General features: G+C 37.8%; 1 protein-coding gene and 1 pseudogene across 4 annotated transcripts in view; one reads left to right on the top strand and one right to left on the bottom strand.

Moving 5' to 3' along the window:
* The window catches only part of LOC131153293 (uncharacterized), a 48,092-nt gene extending 20,615 nt beyond the window's left edge, over positions 1–27,477 (top strand). The window contains exons 5-12 of one of the 4 annotated variants that reach the window (XM_058105502.1): positions 6,611–6,711; positions 6,835–7,009; positions 24,779–24,829; positions 24,911–24,949; positions 25,031–25,131; positions 26,539–26,586; positions 26,694–26,932; positions 27,017–27,477. In XM_058105502.1, the coding sequence (XP_057961485.1) occupies positions 6,611–6,711; positions 6,835–7,009; positions 24,779–24,829; positions 24,911–24,949; positions 25,031–25,131; positions 26,539–26,586; positions 26,694–26,753 (575 nt within the window). In that variant the 3' untranslated portion in view covers positions 26,754–26,932; positions 27,017–27,477. Of the gene's footprint in view, positions 1–6,610; positions 6,712–6,834; positions 7,010–24,778; positions 24,950–25,030; positions 25,132–26,538; positions 26,587–26,693; positions 26,933–27,016 lie in introns of all 4 variants that reach the window. The other 3 variants (XM_058105499.1, XM_058105500.1, XM_058105503.1) reach the window with 3 other exon arrangements.
* LOC131154610 (5S ribosomal RNA) lies at positions 25,785–25,900 on the bottom strand (annotated as a pseudogene).
* Positions 27,478–27,784: the final 307 nt, after the last annotated feature.

Here is a 27,784-nt window from a genome sequence, read left to right on the forward strand (position 1 = left end):
CTTAAATTACGGCTTTGTTCAAATGAATAGGTTGAATTTGGAGTCGAATGATACTATTTCTCAAACTTTGAGTGCTTTTGTTGGGGTAGCAGATTTTGGATGCTATTGAAGTGGTGTTGATGCTTGTTGGAGGAAAGGGAAGGGTGTTGTTTTTAAGTTCAGTGTTTTGGAAATGGTCTTTGTTAAGAAGGGATTTGGGGGAGAGGTAGCGGTCTTTGATAAGGGGGTGTTTGTCTAATCCTTCCTTCTTGAGGGTTAGCGGGTGTTATTTTGGTGATGTGGGACAGTGGATCTATTGTTAAAGTGGATAGTCTAGTAGGTTTTTTCTCTCTTTCCGTTTTAGTAGAAGTGAAAGGCCAGAGTCGTTGGTGGGTTTCATTGGTGTATGGCCCTTCTAGATGAAACCTTAGGAGCTCTTATTGGGAAGAGCTTTGTTATGTGTTTGGATTTTGTGTTCCTAATTGAATTGTGGGAGGTTGTTTGAATTTTGTGCTCCTAATTGGATTGTGGGAGGTGATTTTAATGCAGTGAGGTTTCCTTGAGAGAAGAAAGGAGGTGATAGAATTAATGCTACTATGCTGACTTTTGACTCCTTTATTAGGGAGTGGTTTGAAAGACCTTCCTCTTGATAATGCCAATTTTACGTGGTCAGTGGGAGGTTCTAGAGCGGTGGCAAGTAGGCTTGCTAGATTCCTTTTTCATACGGAGTGGGCGGATTACTTCCCTAATCTCCTCAAATCTATTTTACCTAGGCCCATTTATGACCACTTTCCCATCTTGTTGGAATTGAGGAAGGTTGCCTGGGGACCAACTCCTTTTAGGTTTGAAAATATGTGGTTGGATCATGATTCCTTTCAGCCCTTAGTCAAGAATTCTTGAAATGAGGATGTGGAGAGGGGATGGGAAGGCTTTAGATTCATGAAAAAAACTAAAGAGGCTAAAAGAGAAGTGTAAAGATTGGAATAAAGAGAAGTGTAAAGATTGGAATAAGGAGGCTTTCAGAGACGTAAGGTTTAGAAAGGCTAGTATATTAGGAGAGTTGGCTGAGTTAGATGGGACTTAAGGCTTGGTTTTGTTGTTGTTGTTCCATCTAACTCGGCCAACTCTTCTAAGATACTAGCCTTTCTAAACCTTAAGTCTCCGAAAGCCTCCTTATTCCAATATTTACACTTCTCTTTTAGCCTCTTTAGTTTTTGTCATGAATCAAAAGCCTTCCCATCCCCTCTCCAAATCCTCATTTCAAGAATTCTTGACTAAGGGCTGAGTTAGATGGAAGGAAGAAGATAGTATTATATTGGTGGAATGAAGAGATGAGAAGATTATCTTTGAAGAATGAATTGGAGGAGGTGATTTTCAAGAAAATGAGAAGTTGGAGGCAGAAGACGAAGTTTAAATGGACTAGAGATGGTGATTGTAACTATAGATTTTTTCGTAGGATAGCTATTGGGAAAATGAGGAAGAATTTGATTTGGGAGTTGGAAGTGGATTTTTTTTGGGGGGTCATTATATTTGATCAAAGTCAAATTGCTTCTAAAATCACTGAGTTTTATTCTAATTTGTATTTTGAGGAGGATGATAGTAGACCTATGGTTGAAGGATTAGAGTGGAACCCTTTATCTGGTGAGGAGGTGGTTTGTTTGGAGAGACCTGTTGAAAAGGAGGAAGTGAGGGCCATGATTTTTGGGATGGAGGTATAAAGCTCTAGTACCTGATGGTTTTAATATGGTTTTCTTCCAAGATTATTGGAAGATGTCAAGGTGGTTAAGGCTGATTTGCGTAAGGTCTTTAATGAATTTTATGGGAATGAGACTTTAGGCAACAATATCAATCCCACTTTCGTAACTCTAGTGTCGAAGAAGAATAAATCCATTAATATTTCGGGCTTTAGACCTATTAGCTTAGTTACCAGAGTTTATAAAATCATCACTAAAGTGTTAGCTAATAGACAGAACAGGGTGCTTAGGACTATTTTTAAAGCTCAAAGTGCGTTTGTGTGGGTAGGCAAATTGTGGATTGCATTCTAGTTGCTAATGAGGTTGTGGAGGATATTCGGAGAACTTTAAGTTGGATTTTTGGAAAGCTTATGATAGAGTGAACTGGAAGTTCTTGGATAAAATTTTTGTGAGGAAGGGGTTTGGCGAGAAATGGCGGCTTTGGATTAGAGGCTGTTTGCATTATGTGAGCTACTTGGTTTTAGTCAATGACGAGTCTAACCTTGGTTTAAGGCTACGAGAGGAATAGGGCAAGGTGATCCTCTTTTCCTGTTTTTGTTTGTTTAGTGGCTGATACTTTTGAGTAGGATGGCGGATAGGGCAGTGGTTAGAGGTTAGTGAAAGTTATGTTGTGGGGAGAGAGGGGGTCAGGGTGTCTTGGACCTTTAGTTTGCCGATGATACTATCTTCTTTCTAGAGGACCATAAACCCTCCTTTAAGAATATCTTGGATCTCCTTCATGTTTTCGAGAAGGCTTTTGGGCGTAAGATTAATATGGGGAAGAGCGGTATCACGGCTATCAATGTCTGTTGAGGGTGCTAGGGAGTTATCTGCGGAGGTCGGGTGCAGTGTTTTGGATTGGCCGCTGTCCTATCCTGGGGTTCCTTTGTGGGGTAACCCTAGATCTGCAAGCTTTTGGGATCCTATTGTAGAAAGGGTTTCTAAAATACTGGATGGGTGGAAAGGCGCTTGTTTTTTTTTGGTGGTGGAGTAACGCGTATCCAAGCTTGTCTTTCTAGTATCCCAGTATGTTTTCTTTCAATTTTCAAGATTCTGGCGGGGGTTGTTGATAAGATTGAGAAGATAATGAGGGATTTCTTGTAGTCGGGGTAGTGGGTTTTAGGGATCATTTGGTAAGTTGGGGAGTGGTGGGTAGGCCTAAATAGGATGGTGATTTGCATATTGGAAATTTGGTGTCTAAAAACACAGCTCTTTTGGCTAAAAGGCTTTGGTGGTTTTTGCTAGAGAATTCTTCCCTATGGCATTTGGTTATTAAAATTAAGTATGACTTAGATGAGAACGGGTGGGATACTAATTTTAGATTTAGATGCCCTTCAAAGAGTGCTATCTCGCAGAGTTATCCCCTCTTCATTCCCCATATTAAATTCCTAGCGGGAAAAGGAAGTATTATCTGTTTTTGGAAAGATCCTTCGTTGGGGAATGTAGTTTTGTCCACCTTTTACCACACCTTTTTTGCCTGACCTCAAGGCATGATGGGTCCATTTCTTCTTTTGTCATTGGTCCAGGTGGTCCTTCACCTTCTTGGGATTTTCACTTTCGTAGACCGTTAAACGATAGGGAGATGATAGAGCTATCCTCTTTGCCAGTCTTGTTGAATAACTGTCGTTTTTCTTTAGAGGAGGACAGGTGGTCTTGGTCTCTGGATCCATCGAGGGTTTACTCTTGCAAATCTTTTTGTGATTTCTTAAGTCTAATTTATCTTTTACCTCTATATGGTTCCATTTGGAAGGCCAAAGTCCCCTTTAAAATTAAGGCTTTTATCTAGTTGGTTGCGCTTGATAGAATTAATACCAATAACTTGCTGCAGGTTAGGAGACCTTTGAAGGTTATATCTCCAGACATCTGTGTTCTCTGTTTTAATTGTTCAGAATCTTCATTTCATTTGTTCATCCATTGTGACTTTTTCTTGGAGGGCTTGGACTAAGTTATTTGGTAGTTTAGGCGAATGTTGGGTGATTTCTAAGACAGTGGAGGACTCTTTGCCAGTGCCTTTTGTTGGCTTTGGCAGGAAAAGGGAAAGGGCAGCACTCTGGAAATGTGCTTCTTTTGCAGTCTTTTGGGGGTTGTGGATGGAGCTTAATGCGCGCATTTTTCTAGGGAAGAAGTTTTTTCAGTTGCTGGTTTGGGAAAGATACACTATTTGGCTTCTCTATGATGTGTGGGATGAGAATTTTAAGGGGACGAGCTTTTCTGATATTCAGCACGATTGGCATTATGTGTTGGATTGTTAGTTCGTGTCTCCCTTTCTTGTCTTTTAGTCTTTAGTTTGTTTCTTTGCATTTTTTATCTGAATTTTCCAGACTATGTTAAGGAGATGTCTTATTCTCCTAGCTGTATATTCTTATTCTATTAATGAAATTCTTCTTTTATTGTAAAAAAAAAACTATTTTAATTTTTCAAATATTTCAAAAGTAAAATCTTCGATCATATCCTTTTTCAATAATATTTAGTTTCATAGGAAAATAGATAAATTAAGGGAGAAATTGGAATTTGGGTTTTGAATCTCAAATTTGAATTTCCAGAAACTTTTACTCTTAACGATTAAAATTTTGCTGAAATTTCAATATCTCGATAAATTTCTGATAATTTGTGGAAATTTCAGCAGAAATTTTGTAAAAAATAAATTAGTTTCCATTTTAATTTTGAGGATGATGGAAAGCAAAAATTTTGAACTAAAACTTTGACAATTTCATCAAAATTTATGACCATGGCTGGCTATGGTATTTTAATAGATTGGCTTGTCTTGTTTTGGAGTTCCTTTGAGTTGTAATCCTAGGGAAAGTTCCTTCCATGTGATTTGGAATGATCCCAATTTGAATAATAAACAAATTTGGTTTACTAAATCTGGGCCTTGGGATAGTGGGCTTGATAAGAAGTGGGCTGTTGGAAGAAAGAGCAAGTAAAGCCTAATGAGGCAGAATTTGCTGGGTTTCAGCCAACTCCAATAAGTAGGATTTGCCCAAGCCCGCTAATGAAGTAATAAAAGCAGGTGAGGCTCATCAGTAACAAGAGGGGGTTGGTATTTATTTCTGAAGGGAAAGAGGTTAGAACTTAAGGTCCAGACAGATGTGAATCTTCAGCACCTGGGAATTCAGTCTCTGCAAGGGGAAGATAACTGCAAGGAAAGAGAGATGCAACCCAATGATAGTATGCCAGAGACAAGTTTTCCCATTCAACAAGCTCTATCTTCCCTGTTTTCCCCTTTAAGGGGTTCATTTGTAGTCCTGTGGAGAAACCGGACATAGAAGTTTGTACTTTGAATCAAAAGATGAAATGGACAGTATATGCAACTTTGAAATGGACAGTATATGCAAATATGAAAAGGATTGTTATTATATCTTTTGGCAGAACATGGTTTTGAAGGAGGGGGATAATTGGTTGTGGAGTGTAGTTCTAAGAAGCTGTCTGAAGAAGCACAGGTTGGTGTTCACCATTTGAAGAATGCTGACTTCCAGGAAAGAGACTTGATTGTGAAGGGATATTTCACCGTCATTCCTGTTCTTGAAAATAATCCCATTGACATCTAGGGTGATCCTATCTTTGATGTGGGTGGGTGATGATGTGAAAGAATTTCCATTGGATAAGAATCTCTAATTTTCAACAAGGTATTCTTCCCACTTCTTAGCTCGTCTAAATTTTTACTGATAATGCACTACAACCAAGGGGGCAAGAGATGAAGGTGGGGGATTAGTCCTAGAACATATGAGAGTTAAAAAAAGAAGGTTGAGAAAAGAACTTAAATATTCTAGCCTCTTCTATCAATTACTTGGGTTTTTTTCTTTTTTGGGAAAAAAAAAAAAGGGGGGGGGGGGGAGGAGGGGAGAAAAAGAGTTAAAATATGGTGATCATAAGTTGGAATATTAGGGATTTAGGGGATATTAGGAAGAGGGGGCTGATAAGGTAAACTTTGGTTAGACGTTCAAGTGATATTGTGTTACTTCAGGAAACTAAACTAGTGAGTTTAGAGGGGGCCAATGAAGAGTATTTGGGAGGGGAGGTGCAAGGAGTGACAGTACCTACCTTCTCAAGGGACGTTTGGGGGCGTTCTTATTGTTTGGGATACTCGTTCCATTTCTAGAATTGGTACCATATTTGGGTTATTCTCCCTTTGGTCTTGGTAGATGTGAGAGATAGGGGTCAATGGTTGTTTGCTTCTGTTTATGGTTCTTCTAAACCCATTTTCAGTCTTTTTCTGGGATGTGTGTTATTTGCTGTTTATGGATTTTGCTTTCCAGGCAGCATTATGGAAATGCACTTTGTAGTGTCGTGGGGTTTATTGTTGGACATAATGTGCATATTTTTTTGAGGAAGAAGCTGAATTCTTTGCTGGTTTGGGAGAAGATTTATTACTTGGCGTCGCTTTGGTGTGTTGGCTTTGGATGCTTTAAAGGAGTGAGCTTCTCGGATATCCAATAGCATTATGGAAATGCAAGGATTTTTAATACCTCAAGGGATAAATTGTTTTTCTTGCTTCTCTTTGGGCTCTTTTTTGAAAATTTTTGGAGGATTTCTTTGTCTAGTCTCCAAAGGGATTGAAGAGCTCCATTTTATTGATTGCTTTTAGCTGATCTTCAGAGGATGTCTTGTTCTCCACGGTTTGTACTTCTTTCTCTGATTCATTAATAAATTTATTTTTCTTAGAAAAGAAAAAAAAAATGGAAAAAGGCCGTAGCTTTCGGTTGGTCTTGCAAATGGGACCAGAAAGGAGAGGCCTCAATATGACCCTAATCTTCAATATTCAGCATTTCTGCATGAAGTGACAGACCCTAACTTGAAATCGAACATTTATGGAAAATATTTTTTTTTAGTTTGTGATTGTTGTCTTCTTTATTTTGGCTTTGTTCTCAATTATTATCCTTGTGTTTTCATCTTAAAAGCTTTTGAAGGAAGAGACTCCGGATTGGCAGCTGTGGTTACTTTGGCATCGTCGCTTGACTACACTTCTTCAAAATCATCGCTCAAATTGCTCTTACCCCTAGTAAGTGGATTAAAAATTCCATTGCACAGTTGGTCTTCAATGTTTAGTCGTATAACTGCATGCTTGTTGTCGTGAGCAGAATGATGTTTGACAGGGAACTAACAGAATGCACTTGTCACACAGGCTGATCCTGCACAGGCTCTCAATGTTCCTGCTGTTCCTTTGGGGACAATATTGGCTGCGACTTTTCCTCTCTCATCTCGTCCTCCTTATGTATTGTCTTGGCTGAACCCTTTGATATCAGCAGAGGACATGATGCATCCAGAATTGTTGAAAAAGCTTGTCTTGAACAACTTCGGTAAGTTTTGTTGTTTCCAACCTCCCACCTATCTTAAGATTACAGCTCTATACCTTCCCTGATCTAACTTCTTTTTTTTTTGATCTGTAAATGATAAATTATATTGATCAAATGGAATATGTATAGAAAACTCCGGACGTACACCGATAGGTGGGGAACCAAGTTCCCAGCACAATTGTAAAGCAATACAATCAAAAGTCTAGCCAAAGAGGCCACCTACATCAAAAAACAAAGGAGATCTAAGCTCCAATTCGAAACAACAAAAGTAACAAAAGTTACATAAAAACCTGGGCATACCCAGTGAAAACTCCAAAACAGCAGCAAGATCAACAAACAACCATTCCCAATCATCGATGCAGCAAACCCAGCAACTGTAATTAGAACGCACTGAAAATGCAAAAACCAGCCACAACAAGGAAATGAACCCCAGAGCTCACACTCGAAACCTATGACACTTACTAGAAGCATCAACTAGGAAACGAACCCCAAGCTCACACTTCGAAGCCTAGGACACTTCACCCAGGACCTTACACCCAGAGACTGTGAGGATACAATTGGGAGCATCAACCAGGAAGCGAACCCCGAAGCTCATACTCGAATCCTAGGACACTTCACCAAGACCCTTCACCCAAAAATTAGGAGAGACCCTTCTCCCAAAAATTAGGAGGATAGCATCAACCAGGAAGTGAACCCATGCATGCCTGGTGCATTCCACTGTGCCAAGCCCGTGAGGGCGACATTCAGAAATTCCAACAAAATCCCATCACCAATTCCAATCTGCTTCCGGAGGAAAAAGAATCCAACTTGGAAAAACATCCTGAAAAATCGAACATGGAAATTGCTAACAAACACACTCGCAACCCCAAGTCCGAAAACTGAATGGAAGAGCTGTTGACCAATGCTCCAAAACACTGCTCAGGAAAATGACACTGCATTTGAGTTTGTACCGCATACTGTAGAGAACAGTATCAACTCGCTGAACGGTGATGGAGACAACTGAAAACACTTCTTCCACGAAACATCAATCCCAGTCCTACTGTGCGACACATAGGCAATTCAAATTTAAAATCAAACTGATTAGAGGGAAACTTTTGAAACAAAGAAACAATAAACAACTGTAGAAAAATATTTTGCAAAACAACACCAGCTTCCAACAGAATCACCAACCCCAATGACAGACTGGAATTAATGCCATGCTGACAACCGAAAGCAAAAAACAAAGGATGGTCAGAAAACCCACTCCCATCAAACAATGCACCAAAGTGGAATTGATGAGCAGGGAAGGATTTTGAAATTCAAAAGTCACACGGAACACTGAAAGGAGTGACACGCAGACCACAAACTGCATGAACAGAAGAATCAATGAACACCAACTCCAATCGGTAACTGAGAGTTATGAACAGTAACCGCCGAACAAGAACGAAAAAAGAGCTGTCGAACAGAGTGAAAAACTAACACAACTCAATGCAAAAAAATTAGAAAATGATGATTCCAATCGGAAAGACAATAAAACCAACAGAATGAACTTGGAAGGCAACTCTTGAACTGAGAAAAGAACAAAACAAGAATCGGAATACTGAACTGTAAGAACGAATTCAACCGCCAAATCTGGACACAACAAATCCAGTGAAATTAAACGAAGCAAAGTAACCTCCAATCACCTTCGAACTCTGAATCTGTGTCTTTGCTTCTGCAAATCTAAATCGAAACTGATATTAAACTTTCGAAACCGGAAAACCCGCCAGACTTCCGACTCCACAGTTCGAAAAGATCTGCTACTGCTACTGCTACTGCAAGCCGTTGTCTTCAGGACCTTTGAAGCATGGGAATCAATTTTAGTCTTGTGGTTGGCTTCCACATTGACTTGAAAAAAATCCTTCGGGGTAGGGAAATCATCATCGCCTTGATGGTCTTCCTTCACACCATCAGGGATCAATTTCCTACTGGAAAGGAAATTTCCCACTCAAACTGCTCGAACCGATTTACGATTGGCCTCAACTGAGAGCCTCTCGGCCTCCGCGCAAAACTGCTGCGGATGATTCTTGACCCAAAAAGATATTAAATCATGGGCAGGTTCAACTTCCTTCTTCAATCGAAATTTTTGTGTGGCACTCTTCATGGCCATGCGGACAGAAAATCTCCCCATGGCCAATCGGAATCCAGAAATCAAGAGAGAGGTTCAGCCATGGACGAGCGTCCCTCCTAGAGAGGGATGAGAGCTTCTCTCTATAACTCGTTCCCTTGTGAACATTCCTTCCTGATCTAACTTGTTTCACTTGTGCATAAGGATGGACTCTGAACAGTTGGACAATTAGGTGAGTATCTGGATAACTGGGGACAGGTTCATTATATGGGGCATACTGTAGCCTCAAATCATAATGTACAGTGCTTTATGCCTTGTTATACTAATAGAATTGTGATGTTTCTACATAAGAATAATTGGGAGATTCCAGTTCTCACTGAATGGTGATACCAAATCTATAGCCATCTTTGAGAGAGATTGATTTAGAAAAAGAATAGGTAATTTAGGAAAAAAGTAATGCATGAAGCAGAATTATTTATATGGTGTAAATCTTTATCCGAGGCTTTGAAATTGTTTTGGTGTAAAGGATGAAGGATGACTCATTGCATTCTATCCATGGTTTTAAATTTCCATGAAGTTGTTGAAATTTCCGTTGAAATTTCTGCTTTCCACTATCCTCAAAATCAAAATGGTCCTCAAGTTCTGTTTTACAAAATTTCCATTGAAATTTCCATGAACCATTAGAAACTATTGAAACTCAAAATTTTGGTGAAATTTTAACTATAAATTCCCTTGAAATTCATATTTGGGATTCAAAACTGAAATTGAGATTTCTCTCTTACTTTATCCTTTTCTTTTAATAATTATTGAAACTAAATATTACTACAAGAAGGATATCAATTGCTTTCAAACTATTGAAATTATATGAAAAATTAAACTGAGATATTAGATACAATATGTTATTTGACTTATGTCTAAATTATTTGTATTTATATAATAAATAATATCTAACTGATTTATGTATTTTGCACTGTTTTAAAAGGCTCAGTCGAGGCCTTAAAACGCCTTGAGGCTCAATCTACCAAATTCCAAAAAGGCTAAGACATTACATGCTGAGGCTTATGCATTTTTACAAAAAAGCACGCCTTTTACGCTGTTTTAGTTGAGGCTTACGCATTTTGGCTGTGTGATTCTCAAGATAGAATTGGTTAGAAAATTTTAACTACATGTTTGTACGAAAGGAATGTCATAATATGAGTTTATTTCTAAAACTCTTGAACCTCAACCTTTCCAAAATAACTGGACTTGTATCTTACGTCATGAAAATAGTTTGAACTTTGTGATGGTATGGCTATCTCTTCGTCATGATTTATGTCATGTATTCAAGTTAGCAATATTTGAATGACCAACAAGTATTTTGCGAAGTAAATCTAGTTTTTCTTTTTTACATTATATTTGCGAGTTTCTTAATTTTTACTTTATTTTAAATATATATAATTTATTTAACAAATTTTTATCTTAAAAAACAAATTCTCAAAAAGGCTTCCGCCCCAATGCCTTAAGGCTTACGCCTCGCCTTTTGAGGGTTAAAACGCCTCGCCTTACGCCTTTGCCTTTTAAAACATTGATTTTGCATATATTAATTGATAATTATTAGTATGATTATTATATTAGACTTACTGTGCCTTATCAATTCTTGATATATTTTATTTATACTATTTTAGTTCCAAATCTTGCATTATTATGTCTATTGACTTTATTGATTGTTTCTAAAGTTTCATAAAATAATTTCATGCTTTGCTATTAAATTCTATCATTTTTTAAAATTGAAATCAAACTGACATTGACATTGAAATTTCCATGCTTTTGAGGCCTTGAAATTTTAGTTGAAGTCTAAATTTATAACCTAGATTCTATCTTGGTGGGAAAAAACTTGAGGTAATGCATAGGACGAGCATAAGAAATAAGTTTGCTTCATGCCATGTAGACATGTTAAATGGGTGGGTATGGGTCAAGATGGGTGTGGTCATTTATGACCCATTTACCCATTTTGACCCATTTATATAAAATATTTGATCCATTTGTGCCCCATACTCATCTAGACATGAGTTAACCCATTGAATCGTTTAATTTTAAAGCATGCACACCAATTGTTGAATACCGGGTGAAACTTATAACTATCTTCAAACATTATCATTGCCATGTCTTCCCGCCATCTTTGTAGCTTATTTGATTTATAACTTGGTTGAAAAATATATACGTTGTTACGTAAATTAAGTACATGCATGCATGCATATTAATTGGTTTGCATAAACGAATCCAACCAATTGTGTACACATAATTGTATAACTATATACACATAAGCAAAGCAAACCAATTATGTACATATAATTACGTAATTACTTGCATATTCGAACCGAACTATCAATATATTACAAAATTGTGTACATGGATATTCGAATTATAGAATTAATTATGCAATTATGAATTTTAATTTCAAATGATATGTGTAACTAATACTATAATTACATATCTATATAATTATTGACATATCTAAATTGAACCAATTACATACATGCATGCATCTTCATTGATATGGAAGACCAAGCCAAATCAATTACGTACATACATAATTGCGTCATTGCATACATATTCGAACGGAATTGTCCATGATTATAAAATTATGTCCATATATTTCCAAATTATAGTATTAACGACATAATTGTGTTGTTTAATTACATAACTACATAATTACGGACATATTTAAACCGAACCTTATGTATGCATATGAGTCAAACCAAATGCCTACATTTATAATTGTTCATAATTACAAATTTATGTACGTAGATATTTCGAATAACGGTATTAATTACATAATTATGTAGTTTAATTTCAACTTATAGGTGTAGTCGATAATTATTATAATTATATATTGATAAAATTATAGACATATCTAATTTGAACCAATTATGTAAAGTATGAACATGCACGCATATCAATTGGTTTGGAAAACCAAAGTAAATCAAATTAGTTGCATATACATAATTGCACGATTACGTACATATTGTAACTGAATTGTTCATAATTATAAAATTATCCATGCAAGATTTTGGCTAATTATAATCTTAATTACACGATTATATAATTTAATTACAAATGATAAGTATTTTCACTATAATCACATAAGGACATAATTACGGACATGTCTAAATCGAACCAATTATGCAATTATGAACATGCATACGTATTAATTAGTTTGAAAACCAAGTCAAATTATGTGCGTAATTATATAAATATTCAAATCGAACAATAATATAATTACGTTACGCACATAGAGATTCAAATTACAATATTAGTTACATACTTGTAGTATATTTTTAAATGTAATAAATTAAATATATTAATTACTATTGTAATTGATAACGTTGGAAATTTAAATGGGTTGATGGGCTTAGCAGGTACACCCATCTAACCCATTTGATAATGGGTCATCCATTTATGACCCATATACTTAAACGGGTGTACCCTAACCCCTTTTATTTATGATGGTTATGGGAAGGTTAATGGGTATGGGTAGTAATTGCCACCACTAATGCCATGTTCTTGACTAATCACAAAAGATTTACAAAAGCAAGAGAGTATCCTTCACTTCTAGAAAGTGTATGGTGGGGTTTCTAGAGGGGAATGTTCTAGGATTTTAGAATAATTGAAAAGGGAGCATGTGTTATGTGGTTTACTTCATGCGTGGTTCTTGGCTAACCATGGAATACTTTCAGGAGACAGAATTGCCTTGACTTCCTAAAAGTGTATGGTGGGATTTATGGAGAGGGACTTTCTAGGATTTTAGAAAAAATGAAAAGAGAGCACATTTTGTGTGTTCCCAAGAAAAAATTGTGATTATTCAAATGAATTACTAGTGATAAGATGCTTACATTTGACGCCTATCCCTTTTTCATTAACTATAGTTGGTTGAATTCATTGGGCATGTAGGGAAGGAAGTGTGATAGTGTGAATTCAGTGAATTGACAAAACTAGAGAGTAGAGATTTGAGTAAATGATAGGTTTGAATTATAGGTTTGAACTTTTAGATAAATAGAATTAAGGCATTGTATGCATAGTAGTTAAAGGTGCAGGGCATGCTAGCCGCTAGGGTGCAAAGATCATCTGGGAACACATGCACCTAACTGCCCGAGTAAGATGTGGTACGCTCTCATTAAGAAAGAGTATATAATGCCCAAAGAATAAATATTTATTTTGTGAACATATTGGAACTATGCCATCAATAAATAGAATTACCTTATTGATTTAGAGTTTAATTATGTATTTTTATGGCTTTAAATTCAAATTCTTTTCTTTATTCGACTTCAATGGTAAAAATTTTAAATCAAATAAGTTACAAGCTTATCATGTTCCCCAAGTCTGGATTTTGCGTAAATCTGACAATCATGTGTATTTGGCCAAATTTTGACTGAGATCTTATAAAGCTTTTCTTGTAATGATTTTTGCTGATATTTTTATTTCTAAGCATTTTTAGGCTAACTTAATTTTTTGCCTTATTTTGAATGGTATGTCATCCAACTTGAAATGGGGAGGCAAAAAAATCTTGAAATTTTCAAATTTGTTGGAACGTTATCTTTTTATTCTTCTGGAAATTTTAACCCATTTTATTGAATTCAAAGGGAGGTTATTTCCGTTTTCATGTAAAATCTAAAGTTGAATCTTTTTATATGTAAATAAGCTGCTCGTTGTGCTGGAAATAGGACATAAGCAGCTAAGGTTGTTGGAAAGAGGAAAATGTCCATCAGGTGTGCATTTCTTGTGCTTGAAGTATGGGCGCATAGGTGCATGCCTCATGCTGGGTGCTTTGCATGGGGCTGCTTCTGGGCAAGCTTTGGTGCACGTTATAGGCCAGTACAATCCTCTTCCGACCAACACGTCGGGAATACAACAAACAGTACAAATTTTGTGTACAATACAAATGCTTCTCAACTAAGCAGATATGTACAACAATAAGCACAAATTCACTCACGTATGATATGACATAAAGCTCAAGTGAATATGTATGGTATCTCTAAAAATGATCTTGTAATCTTTGAAAATGATGTATATGATCATGCATTTCAAAGATTCAAACCCTAATAAAAGTTTTCTCCTAACAATATTTATCAATAACAATTATAGGAGAACTGAGGGTCTTTGCTTTCAAGTGGTTTTTCCAAGATAAAGATTTTTCAATGAAAGCACAAATGCAAGTAGACTATATAAGCACAATGATGAATGACAAATATGTGCTCAAGTCTTTCAAAGAGAGCCTACAAATTTTTTTTTCTCAAAAATGATATTCAAATATTATAACTCAAGGGAAGCTAGGGTTTTTGCTGAAAACAATTTTTGCAATAAAACACAATAAGCTTTTGGAGTCTTGCAATGAATATGCTAAGATTCTCAAGCTATAATAAGTTTTCCCTCAAAAATATTTATCAATAAAAATATTTGAGGGAAATTTTCAAGCTAACTCTCAAGAAAGATTTTCAAACAAAAACAAGTGAGAGTAAAAGCTTTTCAAAAGTGAATGCCCAAAAATATATGCTCTCCAAAAGAAAATTTTCAAGTGTAGGAGAGTGTAAAAATGAATAAGAATCAAAAATATTTTGGGAGGATTTTCTCTCTAATCTCATTGTTAAAAATAGAGTAATGAGGGGGTATATATAGACTTTGGAAGATATTGACCGTTAGGGACATATTAGGCATTTTAGAAAATGTTTAATTAAAATTTTATCCTAATTAGCACATTAAAAATGGCCTGACCTGAGAGGTTCGGTCGACCGAGGACAAGGGCCGGTTGGCCTAGTTAGGGCGATTTCCGAACCTTCGTAGGTTCGGTTGATTGGGGCTTAAGGTTGGTGCTCCGGTTCTTCCTGGTTGGTCGACCGAGGTGATTTTGAACTGAAGGATCGGTCGGTGGTGGGCATTGGAAAGCAAGCATACATGCATCGGTTGACCAGGGAAGATGAGTTCAAATTGGGTCGGTTGACTGAGGCTTTGACTTTGGTCAACTTCTTGGGTCGGTCGATTGAAGTGATTTGAATTGGAAAGTTTGGTTGATCGAGAATTTTTGACCCTAAATGATTTTCCCGAAAATTTGTTGGTCCCCTATGGTTAGTCTATGGTTATTTTGAGCTTACATCCACATCATGCATGCCATGCATTTATTATAGACCAAATCAAAAACTAAAATGCATTTACAAACAAAATATATATATGTCTTCTTCAGTGCTCTTCACTTCATGGACTACGCCAGATGTATGTGTTCTTAGAGTTCCTTCTGGCTTCCATTTCCCTTTGTCTTATGTGTGTACCAAGATACAAACCTGTTCAAGCACTTGAAAACACACATAAGATTCTTGTGCTTTGTTAGCATCAAAACAGGGATCATACTAGTTTAACAAAAAGGGTGGATGGTGCAATTTGCATGGAGTAGATTTTCAATTTTAATTGTATTTTCGTTTCTTTATTTGGGGTATTTTTATTAGGGTCTTGTCTTTGAGGTATTAGGATATTATGATTTAGGAAGCAAGCCATGGAAGATAATTCCCTATGGCATAGAGTTATTCGCAGTAATTTTTTCGTTGGATGAGAATGGGTGGGATATCAATGCTATCTCGAGATGTTCTTTGGGGAGTCTTTGGAGGTATATTTCCTAGATTTACTCCATTTTTACCCCTCACACTAAAATTGTAGTGGGGAAGGGATTCTAGATTCGTTTTTGGCAGGACCCATGGCTCGAGAATGATTCTTTTCCCATTTCTTTTCCGTGTCTTTTAGATTGTGCTCTGAGCCAAACAGAGTTATTTCTTTATTTGTGGATAATGGGAGGGGCTTTTTCGTCGCTTGTAATCTTCATTTTAAGAGTCCTCTGAATGATAGGGAGATGGTGGAGTTGTCTTCTTTGTCGTCCGTATTCAACAATTGCAAAATTATCCTCGGGTAGGGATGTTCGTTCTTGGTGTCTAGATCATTTGGGGTGTTTTCTTGAAATTATTCTTTGAATTTTGACCCATTCAAATTACTCCTTTCCTCTTTATTCAGTTATTTGGAAGGTTAAAGTTCCCCCAAAAATTAAAGCGTTTACTTGCTTGGTTGTGCTTAACAAAATTTATACCAATAACTTGCTGCAAATTAGGAGATCTTTGAGGGTTCTCTCTCCAGATGTTTGCGTGCTCTGTTATAGGAATTCCGAAACAGCCTCTCACCTCTTTTTGCATTGTGAATTTGCATGGAGGGTTTGGAATAAATTGTTCGGTGTTATGGAAGGGAGTTGGGTGTGCCCTTTTTTAGTGGAAGATTTGTTAATCACTTCTTTTGCGGGCTTTGGAAGAAGGAAGTAAAGGGCAGCTCTATGGAAGTGTAGTATGCAGTTTTATGGGGTCTTTGGTTGGAATGTAATGCGGCGGATTTTTTCTCGGAAGGAGTTGAATTCATATTTGGTGTGGTAAAAGATTTAGTTCTTGACTTCCTTATGGTGTATCAGGTTTGGAATTTTTAGAGAAGGTAGCTTTTAGGATTTAAATAGGGATTGGAGGAATTGGTTGGATTGATTTTTGTTTTTTGATGTTTTAGTTTTTCTCTGGTTTGTTCCAAACTTTTTGGGAGATGTCTTCTCTCCCACTTGTAAATTCTCTTCCTATTAATGAATTTCTTTTGCTATAAAAAAAAATCATTCAGGAAGCAAGATTTTTGTTTATTATTATTTAAGAAATTAGTATTTAATTTGTTTTTGGTTTCTTAATTTAGTTTCCTTACCTTCCAAGATTGTATCTTCAAGATTCTAGGTTGTTATCATTCAGGAAGCCAGTAGGGTTAACTAGGTTTCTTAATTTAGTTTTCTTATCTTCAAACATTGTAAGCCTATAAACAGTACCTGGGAGTTGAGAATTTAAGCTGCTGGACCCCGGTACCTACATCAAGTGATATCAGAGCAGACTCTGTCAGTGTTATTCGACAAGGTTTGTGATTTTAACTTAAATCCCCTTGGTTCTTAGTGTTTGACAGGGTTGTCTACGAGTTTTAACTCAAACTTGTAAGGTTAGGGATTTCAACTTTAATCACCTTGCTTCCTGTGTTTTGAAAACTGGACCAGAGCAGCTGGTTGGATTGGGACCAGGATCCCTTTCTGGTTTGGTTTGAACAACTATATTGGCCATCTTCTAACCTGGATAAAACCGGTGAACCAGAAGACCCAGACAAACTGGAATGGGCTGGGTTTGATGCATTTTACAAACCCAAATCTCATCTCCAGCGATTGACCATGACCTGGCAAGTGGCCGTGAGGGACCTGCAATTGCCAAAGACGCATGAGATGGAGTAAGAAAAGTAGAGAATGGAGATTAAACTATGAATAATACATACCAGATCCATGCTGGAACTTCCTCTTGGAGGGAATTGCTCTTCACACTTCCAACTTTATTCATACCATTGTGAAAAGCCCATAAAAAGAAGTGGAAGATCAAAATTATTCTTGTTTTCAGAAGAAATGCTAGCAAATTTTCTTGTTTGCACAAGAAAGTGAAGAAGGCAGCAATGGCGCATTACAGGAGATCTGGAGGATCGTCAAAGGTACTGGAATGGTTGGGAAACAAATTAAAAAAAACCAAATTTACCAAAATGCCCTCCAAGAAGAGGCAAAAAAAAAGGGCAACAAAAAAAAGTGGGAGTAGGGGGAGAGGCTTGAACTATGTGAGGCCTAGACCATTGAGCTGCTGACAGCAGCTTGGGCTAATGAAAGTTGTATAACTAATATAGTATACGAAACTTATAAAATGAAATATAATCGGTTTGACTAGCGGTTTAACCGGTCCAACTGGAAGAATTGCGAACTGTAGAGCTTGTGGTTCATTGCCCAGTCCCGTTTTAAAAACATTGCTTGCATCAACTGCCATCTTTGCCGCCACCATCATCACCACTATTCAATATCGACCACCATCTTGCCTTTCATATCTCAGTTGATCCATCTTTCACAGTGGTCCCAGCATATATATTATTGTGGCCTTAGTTGAATCCCTTTGAAGTCATGAAAGGACTTCATCTTCTTCCCGTTGATTAACTACAACTGTCATGCCTAAATCACATAGTGCTCCATGTCATCGCCATCACCATTGCCGAATGAAGATTTGTATATATATATGTGTTTATATATGTATATATATAATCGTGCCTCTGTTGAATCTCTTTGAAGTCATGAAAGGGCTTCATCTCCTTCCTCGTCGATTAACTACAACTATTGTGCTTGAATAACAGAGTGCTCCATGTAATTGCCACCACCATTGCCGAACGAAGGTCCCTCCTGAATCCCTGAGTGCTCGACTTTGTCGTTATCATTGAGTTCTTCCCACAGATGAGACATGCCGTCACCGCTGATGCTACAATGAAGGTACTTGTGTTCGTCCAACACTGACGCCTCAACCTCCATCATTGGCCACATCTCCTTCACTGAGCTTCCACCATCATTGTCGGTTGCCAGAGCTGAAGCCACAATGCCTGTAAAGAGCAAAGACAAAGCAGCCAAGCCGAGCCCTAAGTTTTTTGCTCAAATCAGTACAATTGATTCAGCAAGAACGGGTCCAACCAGATAGAACAATCCCGGTTCAGCCAGAGCGGACTAAAGTAGACCAAGATGGTTCATTCAAATTGGTTTGAACCAGAAAATAAATAAATAAATAAATAAGTAGAGGCTAACTTTATCCTGCATTGGACAAGATTAATGTTAGGATTGATTCAATGCTTCACACCCTAGTCTCATTCTGTGATCCTGATAGTTGCAAAGTAGAAGAGACGACTTTTGTTCTTCCCGTTAGGTAGCTTAAAAAAGAAGAAGTAGTTGAGGATGCTCCTTTTGAGATTGATGAATCGCTGCGGGAAATAGTGGATACCTCAAAATTGGAGCCTGCTTCCTAACCAGTTGATTTCATCTACACCTCAAAATTGGAGCCAGATTCCCAACCAGTTCATTTCATCATTCCACATAAATTTGTTAGTTGTACCTCCACAGCCTGTTCACTCAAACAATCTTATTTCATTTTTGATGCCAATTGCCCTTCCTCGAGCATTCACAATTTGAATTTTTTTTCCTTGCGATCTTTGAAATTTGAGGTCGAATTCTTTCTAATTGAGGGAGAGTGATGCAGTCAACATGGGGTGTATTTTAGTTTTAATTGAATTTTCGTTTCTTTTTATTGGAGAATTTTAATTAGGGTCATGTCTCTAAGATTTTAGGATATTATTATTTAGGAAGCAAGATTCTAGGATATTATTATTTAAGAAACTGTTAGTTTAATTTATTTGGTTTCTTAATTTAATTTCCTTATCTTCTAAGATTTTATATTTAAGATTCTACGTTAATTATTAATTAGGAAATGAGTTTTTTGGGGCCTAGTTTGGTTTCCTGCTTTAGTTCCCTTATCTTCCGCATTGTAAGCCTATTAAAAAGGCCCTCATGTATTACTTGGTCGTGACAAGAATTGAAATTTTAGTTGTTGGGCATTGGTTCTGCATCAGCAGCAGTAGGTGGAGTAGAATGGTGATGCCATCATGAAGTTGATGGCAAATGGTTGGCTTAGGTATGATGAGAATTCATCTCATTTGAATTATATATTTATGTGAAGCGTGAGCTTGAGTGCTTGACTGTTACAAATTTGTTTGCAATTATCTTTGATTTAGGTGCATCCTAGTCTCTTCATCTTTGATTTGGGCCTTCCAATGTCCAAACATACAATTTTGTGCTTTATTTGTTATTTTCTATTGCACTTGGTTGGAATGAAATGCTAGGATTTTTAGAGATGATTTGCTTCAGTTTCATCCATTTCGGAAGAGTTTTATTGTGGATGTGGCTCATATTTTGAGTGGAACGCATGAACCGAGGAAAGCATCGTGAAGCGAGGGAACATAGAGAGAAGGTTGCAGGAGGCAAACCGTCGACGGTTTCAGGATACTCTGCAAGGGAATTGCTCTTGGGTTAAAACCATCTACGGTTATGCTTGCACACGTCACGAAATTTCGAATTGGAGATCAGCAGATTGGGAGGTTTTGAGGAGATCGCTGTAGAAGTGTTTTAAATAAAGTAGAAGTATTTTGTACACATAGGGTTAGTATATGATCATATTTTGATGAGCTTCATGTAAGCTTCATTGTGATAGTGAAAAACAGCCGTTGCTGTAGTGGATGTAGGCAAATTTCCGAGCCTCGTAAATCTTGTGTCGTGTGTGTTCTTATTGCTTTCCTTTTATGCTTTGTGGTTGATTGTTATTTTCGTATAGTTCATCATTGAGTGATTGCACTGCTTGTTTGTTGATTGATTTGTGGGTTTGTGTGAGGTCTTTCATTGCGCGCACTTGCGAACAACAATTTGTGTTAGAGCGCCAATTGATTTTCCAACAATTGGTATCAAAGCTATTGGTTCGCAATGGCTGGGATTTCTTCTGCAAGGTTCGATGTTAATAAGTTCAATGGAACAAAGAATTTCGGATTGTGGCAGAGGAGGGTGAAGGACTTGCTAGTGCAGCAAGGTATGGTGAAGGCTCTATAGGGGAAGAAGTCGGAAAGCATGGATGACGCAAGTTGGAAGGAGCTGAAAGCGAAAGCTGTGTCCACTATAAGGTTATGTCTGGTCGATGACGTGTTGTATCACATCATGGATGAGGAATCGCCGGCAACAGTTTGGCTGAAATTGGAGTGCCGATACATGTCCAAGTCATTAACGAACAAGTTGTATTTTAAGCAAAAACTATATTGGTGTAAGATGACAGAGGGTTCGGACTTGAGTCAGCACATCAACACATTCAATCAGATCATTAGTGATCTGATGCTAGTTAATGTGAAGTTCGAGGAAGAAGACAAAGCGTTGATGCTGCTGAATTCCCAACTTACGTTGCCTACATACGAGAATCTGGTTACAACTTTGACTTGGGGGAAAGAAACATTGGAGTTGGAGGATATCACGAGTGCGTTGTTGGGGTTCCATCAGAGAAAGAAGGCTAGCGATGAGGGTTCACAAGGTGAAGGACTCGTGGCGAAGGGTAATTAGGATAGTGGGAGAGGCAATTCCTAGAGTAGATTGAGTGGTAATAAAAGTCAGTTGCAGTCTAGGAGGAGGAAGGACGTTCGCTATTTTAAGTGCGGGAAAATAGGGCACATAAAACTAGAGTATCCGGAGTGGGAGAAGGGAAAAGCAAAAGCTCAAGAGGGTTCGTCAAATCTGCTAATGTAGTGGAAGGAGACTCAAGGAGTAGTGATTGTGAGATGCTTTCTGTTTCATTAGGTTCAAAAAGCCTCGCGAATTCTTGGATCCTAGACTTGGGATGTTCTTTTCACATGAAGCCCAATAAAGCCTGGTTTACCACTTACAAATTGGTGAGTTCTAGTTCCGTTCTGATGGGAAATGATGTTGTTTGCAAAGTTGTTGGAATTGGGGATATCAAAATCAAGATTTATGATGGTGTGGTAAGGACGTTATGTGGTGTAAGGCATATACTTGATCTACGTAAGAATGTGATATCATTGGGCACTTTGGATTGTAACGGGTATAGTTACATGTCTGAAGGTGGGACAATGAAGGTGTGTAAAGGCGTCTTGATGGTGATGAAGGGACAGAGGTTGGCAGAGAATCTTTATGGACTGCTAGGTAACACAGTTGTAGGTGGAGCTGCAGCTGAAAGATCTTTGTCAGATAATTCCTTTTTGTGTAAATCAACCACACACAAAACGGAGTGTATTCTTAACTACATTGTTTTGGATGTTTGGGGATCGGTGAGGGTAGCATCACGGGTTGGACATGGGTACTTAATGAGTTTATCACGAAAGGTATGGGGGTACCTCATGCGGTACAAGTTGGAGATGTTTGCCAACTTGTGGCCGAGGTGGAGTACCAGATCGGGAAAGAGTTCCTTAGGTCAGAGATTGGAGTTGATTACGCTGGTGTTCAAGGAGTTTTGCAAGCATGTCATGGTATATGCAGGGCTTGTAAGAAACTTGTTTGTAAAGTCGGCGAGTATGACAGGTTTCTCGATTAAATTGCCAAGGGTATCACTAGATGGGAGAGTTGTAGGAAAGACTTGGTAGGTTATGCGGTAGACTGGTCTGGTTTGAGAGAGTTTGGAGGTCCACCCATGCATGTTTCTAGTGAGGGGGGATCTAAGTTTGGTGCAATGTTCGGACAGTACATCTTTTTGGGATATAAGAAAGATGAGTTTAAGCTGGGTGATCCAATGGCAAACAGGGTGGTGATCGGTGGAGACATGGTTTTTGGTGTTAAATCCATGGTGCAGCATACTCAGGTAGATGAAGAGAAACAAGTGCTAGAAAGCTGCAGTAGTAACGAGCATGTTGTGTAGGTGGAGTCGGAGACTCAGGGTAGAAGTGCAGGGAGTTCTAATTCAGGAGACTTGCAGTCTCACAGTATAAATGGTAGTAGAAAGGAGATTGTGATGTAGGTGGAGTTACAGACTCAAGACAGAGATGACATTGGTCATAATGCAAGGAGTTCAAGCTCGGGAGACCAGCGAGATCACAATGGGCTCAGATGCACTATCAGGCCACCGCCCAGGTATAATGATCTGATGACTTATGCATTCATTACTATCAGGAAGGATCCTACTACCTTTTAGGAGGTAGTACACGGCCAAGAGAAGGGTAGGTGGATAGGTGCCATGGTGTAGAAGATGAAATTACTAGACTTACTATATAAGAATCAGACGTGGGGGTTGGTGGAACTTCCAGAGGGGGAGAGGGAGATAGGATGCAAATGAACAATTATTCTGTTGCTTTATGTGAGGGACATGCCAATTGCTGCGAAGGTTCTGATTGAGGTGAATCAATTGGAGACTCTATTGGGAAAGGAATTTGACATGGAGGCTTTGGGTGCGGCCAAGAGGATTCTTGGGTTGGAGATTTGCAAGTACAAAGTTACAGGGAGATTGAGATTATCTCAGGGTGGCTTTGTGATCATAACCAAAGGTAGACAATTTACTTTGATTCGCAAGTATAAAGGTATAGGGAAATTGAGATTATCTCAAGGTGACTTTTTGATCATAACCGCAGGGAGATGGTGGTTATATCGGGGTGCTACATTGGTGGCAAATCAAAGTAAACTGTCTATTGCTCAGTACTCAAGGACGGACAGTGATGTTCGAGACATGTCAAAGGTTTCCTATGCTAGTGCAGTGGGGTACTTTGGCGGGCAACAGTGTGGTCTGTCAGTTGTAAGGTTTGTAGATGCAGACTACACAGGGGACTTGGATGACATGAGGCCTACAACGGGTTATGTTGTGGAAAGGCCTAATTGTTGGAAGTCTAGGGTACAGTCTCAAGTTGCACTAGTTACAACTGGATCGGAGTACTTGGCAGTGGCTGAGGCTGCCAAGGTAGCTTTATGGTTTAAAGGATCGTTCAAGGAGTTGGGTGTTCTGTTAGGTGGAGTTCCTATTACCACGGACAAGTTCAAGCGTTGTTTGAATCGGTTTACTTCTCTAGGTGTTAGACGGGAGGCGGTCCCAATCTACTGGCCCAGGTGGAGCAGTGGGGTTATGTTTTCGGATTTCTCCTAGGCGGTAAATATTCGCCAAGGTAGAGATTGTTGGGGATGTAGCTCATATTTTGAGTTGAAAGCATGAATCGGGGAAAGCATTGTGAAGTGAGGGAACATAGAGAAAAGGTTGAAGGAGGCAAACTGTCGACAGTTTCAAGATATGCTGCAAGGGAATTGCTCTCGGGTTAAAACCGTCGACGGTTTGGCTGAAACTGTCGACAGTTACGCTCGCACACGTCACGGAATTGCGAATCGGAAATCAGTAGATTGGGAGGTTTTGGAGGATTTTCCTCCGGGGGGATCGCTACAAAAGTGTTTTAGATATAGCAGAAGTCTTCTGTATGCATAGGGTTAGCATATAATCATATTTTGTAACCTTAGTTTGATGAGCTTCATGTAAGCTTCATTGTGATAGTGAAAAACAGCTGCTGCTCCTGTGGACAAAAGCAAATTGCCGAACCACGTAAATCTTGTGTTGTGTATGTATTCTTATTGCTTTCCTTTTATGCTTTGTGGTTGATTGTTAATTCTGTATAGTTCATCATTGAGTGATTGCATTGCTTGTTTGTTGATTGATTCGTGAGTTGAGTGATTGCATTGCTTGTTTGTTGATTGATTCGTGAGTTTGTGTGAGGTCTTCTGCTGCGCCCACTTGCGAACAACAATTGGTATCAAAGCGCCAATTGATTTTCCAACAAGTTTAGTGCTCTCTGCTTCTCTTCAGTTTTCTGCTTTGGATTTTTTTGCAGGAATCCCAATAATTATCATCCAGCATGATTGGAAGATTTTGGTTCTTTTATTGTTGATAGTTTTCATTTAGTTTGGTCGACTTTTCGTCCTCCTTTATTCTCCTTAATAAATTTTCTTTTATGAAAGCGAGCTTATGCTTTTTGAAGCTTTTAGCCCTGAACCGAAGGCCTTTTGAAATTGCTCGGATATTTTGAATTATGGCTCTTTCAGAACCTGTTGCATCAACTGAATGGTTGTAATATGCAATTTTGTTATTTGTTCAAACTTCAAAGAGACCTAAGACAATAACTCTTAAGAAAAATCTCCTTGGAGATTTGAGTTTCTGCCATCAGTACAAGATATTTTAGTGTGACTTTCACATTTTCTTTTTTTTTTTGCATGACTATTTATTAACAATGTACGGTCCCATAATTGGCAGGTACTATACCTGCTAAACTCATCTTGCAGTTAACAACAGCTTTTAAAGAAGGTGGATTAAGTGACAGGGGTGGTAATTTTCTCTACAAAGATCATCTTTATAGAAGTAATGTCCCTATCTTGGCACTTGCAGGAGACCAAGACTTAATTTGCCCACCTGAAGCTGTTTATGGTATGTTTTAACCTCAGATGATTAACACACTTCTAGTGATTAGATCTGTATTTTCTTACCTGTTGCAATATGATTGAACAGAAACTGTTAAACTAATTCCTGAGCACTTCGTTACCTATAAAGTATTCGGAGGACATGGAGGTCCACATTATGCTCACTATGATTTGGTGGGAGGACGTTTGGTATGTAAATCATTTTCTTCTTCCTCACTCTCTCCCCCTTGCTCCCTGGCAGGTTTTTATCTGCAGATATTAATTTCAGTTAAAGAGACTGCCATGACATGCACTCAAAAAGTACAAAATGCTGTCCACCTTTTAGCACTAAATGGGAAAAAAAAAAAAAAAAAACTATCAACAAATCCACAATGTCATTGAAATTAGCTCTATAATAAATAACAACAAAAAAACCAAGCCTTAATCCCACTAAGTAGGGTCGGCTATATGAATCATTTTCCGCCAATTTATGCAATCTTAACCCTTTTCTTTTGATAGATTTAAGGATATTAAATCCTTACTATTTCCTTCCAAGTTATGTTAGGTCTACCCCTATCCCTTCTATTGCCTCCCACAGTAACTAAGTCATTCTTCCTCACAGGTGTACTATATGGCCTACGTTGCAAGTGTCCATACCATTGGAGTCGTCTCTCCCTTATCTTATCTTCTATTGGAGTTAAACCTAACTTACCACGAATATGTTCATTCCTTTATTTATCTTTCAATGTTATACCACTCATCCATTTAAGCATTCTCATCTCGACAATTTTTACTTTTTGAATATTATGTTTCTTCGTCGCTCAACATTCCGACCCATATAGCATAACTGGTCTTAAAAGAGAGGGGTGCAACACGAGGACTTCCTAGGAGGTCACCCATCCTAGTACTACTCTCGCCCAAGCATGCTTAACTACGGAGTTCTGATGGGATCCGGTGCATTAGCGCTATAATCTATCTTATTAAAAAAATGCCATATAATATGGAGAAGTGCTTCGGGCTTATTGTGTTGTGTTATTTTAAAGTACCCTTAAAATTAGGAGGAAAGTTTTGTAGGATGATTATAAGACTAGCTATGCTATATGGACTAGCATGTTGGGCAAAGAAACGACATTTTCAAAAAGCAGAAGTTGTCGACATGAAAATGTTAAGGTAGATGAACAGTTGTATGAGATAAGATAAGGGAGGGATAATTCAAATGGTTTGGGCAACATAGGCTGAATAGTGCACTGGGAGTGAGCTAGTTATCGATAGTGGTAGTAGAAGGGATAGGGGTAGACTTAATATGACCTAGAATGGGGTGGTAAGGATAACATTCCTTAAATTTACAGAGGAATTGCCCACAATTGTATAAATTGGCGGAAAAGGATTCATGTAGCCAACACCACTTGGAGCTTGTTTTGTTGTTGTTGTTTGAAGCCATCTTTCCTCTAAATTTTATAAAGTAAGCCTCACTCTCTTAGAAGCCACATTTTGATCTCTTTCCAAAGGTTCCATGGTTGCCTTGCATGGGGCTCTTTTTTGAGGGGCCATAGATTGCTTTCCAAAGGATTATGTGATTCACGGACTTGTGATTATTTATTTATTTGTTTTGCACAGGAAGCATTGATTACCAAGACCCTCTTTTTAGCAAATTGTCTTGTTAAAGTATGCTTTTACTGGTTTCCCATGAAAGGGATAGAACGCTCTCCTCCCAATAATATTTTCATATTGCTGACATGTAATGGTCATTTTTATTTCCTTTTAAAATGCAGGCATTGGAGGAAGTATATCCTTGCATAATCCAGTTTCTGAATCGTTATGATTTGACATGATCATGAAGAGTTTGAAACTTCTATCGACAATTCAATGAGGCAGAAGTCATTTCCTAACTGGCACTAGTTCTCTTTCATCATATTGTGTTCTCGTCACCATTGTCATCATCATTCATCTCTAGTATGACATCATTAATCTTGCTTTTCCATTCTGAACTGTCCACAATTCTCTTCAAAAGGTATGAGGAAAAAAATAAAATTTTCTCAACCCTAAACCCTGAATCCTAAACCCTAAAACCTTTTCTTGTTCCTTTCCTATGCAGGGAGGCTGTGTGGATGAAGCATTCTATGTGGGATATTAGCCAATCAAAATCCTGGCTGAAAGTCGTACACTTAGGATGTTAGGGGCTGTGCGTATTTTTTATAATATATATATATATATATATATATAATGGTCTAAATACGCAGTTAAGGTGATTTTAGTGCAGTTCATGTTACGACAAATTAACATTCTGGATGTAGTGAAGAAACTGTTGAAGAATGCAAGGGGTTGTGTGTACTTCAGATTGCAAATGTTCCCTTGAACATCCTTTTTGAATGGATGGGTGTGGGTGTGTGTCCTGAATATGATTGTACTCATGCTCCCCAGAGCTAATTTTACTTATTTGATTTCCAAAAATATTTGATGTTTTATTTGCGTCAGATGCTTTAGTTGTTTCAATTGTATTCATACGCCTGTAGATTAACTACTGAAAGGAAAAGATAATTATGGGTTTCTTTTGTTGGCAGCTGGAAGCTTTGTATGATGTTGTTATCATGAATTTTGGGCATGCAGAAGAGTGGGTCAAGCATGTTTTATTTTGATGGCTGCTGAGTTAAACTCATACATGAAGTTCACCATTATAGTTGAGGATGCTGCAGACGCCTTAGTTTTGTCAAGAATTTATTTTGGGAGTTCAGTTATGGGAAATAATTCCTTTTTTTTTTTTTAAATTTAATTTTGAATATTTACAAAATACCATTTTTTAGGTTTTTTTTTTTATTTATATAAGAAAGTTGAAAAAAAAAAATATTTTTTTCATGTTAAAGTT

The sequence above is a fragment of the Malania oleifera genome, chromosome 4 (genome assembly GCF_029873635.1).
Source record: "Malania oleifera isolate guangnan ecotype guangnan chromosome 4, ASM2987363v1, whole genome shotgun sequence".
Lineage (NCBI taxonomy): Eukaryota > Viridiplantae > Streptophyta > Magnoliopsida > Santalales > Ximeniaceae > Malania > Malania oleifera.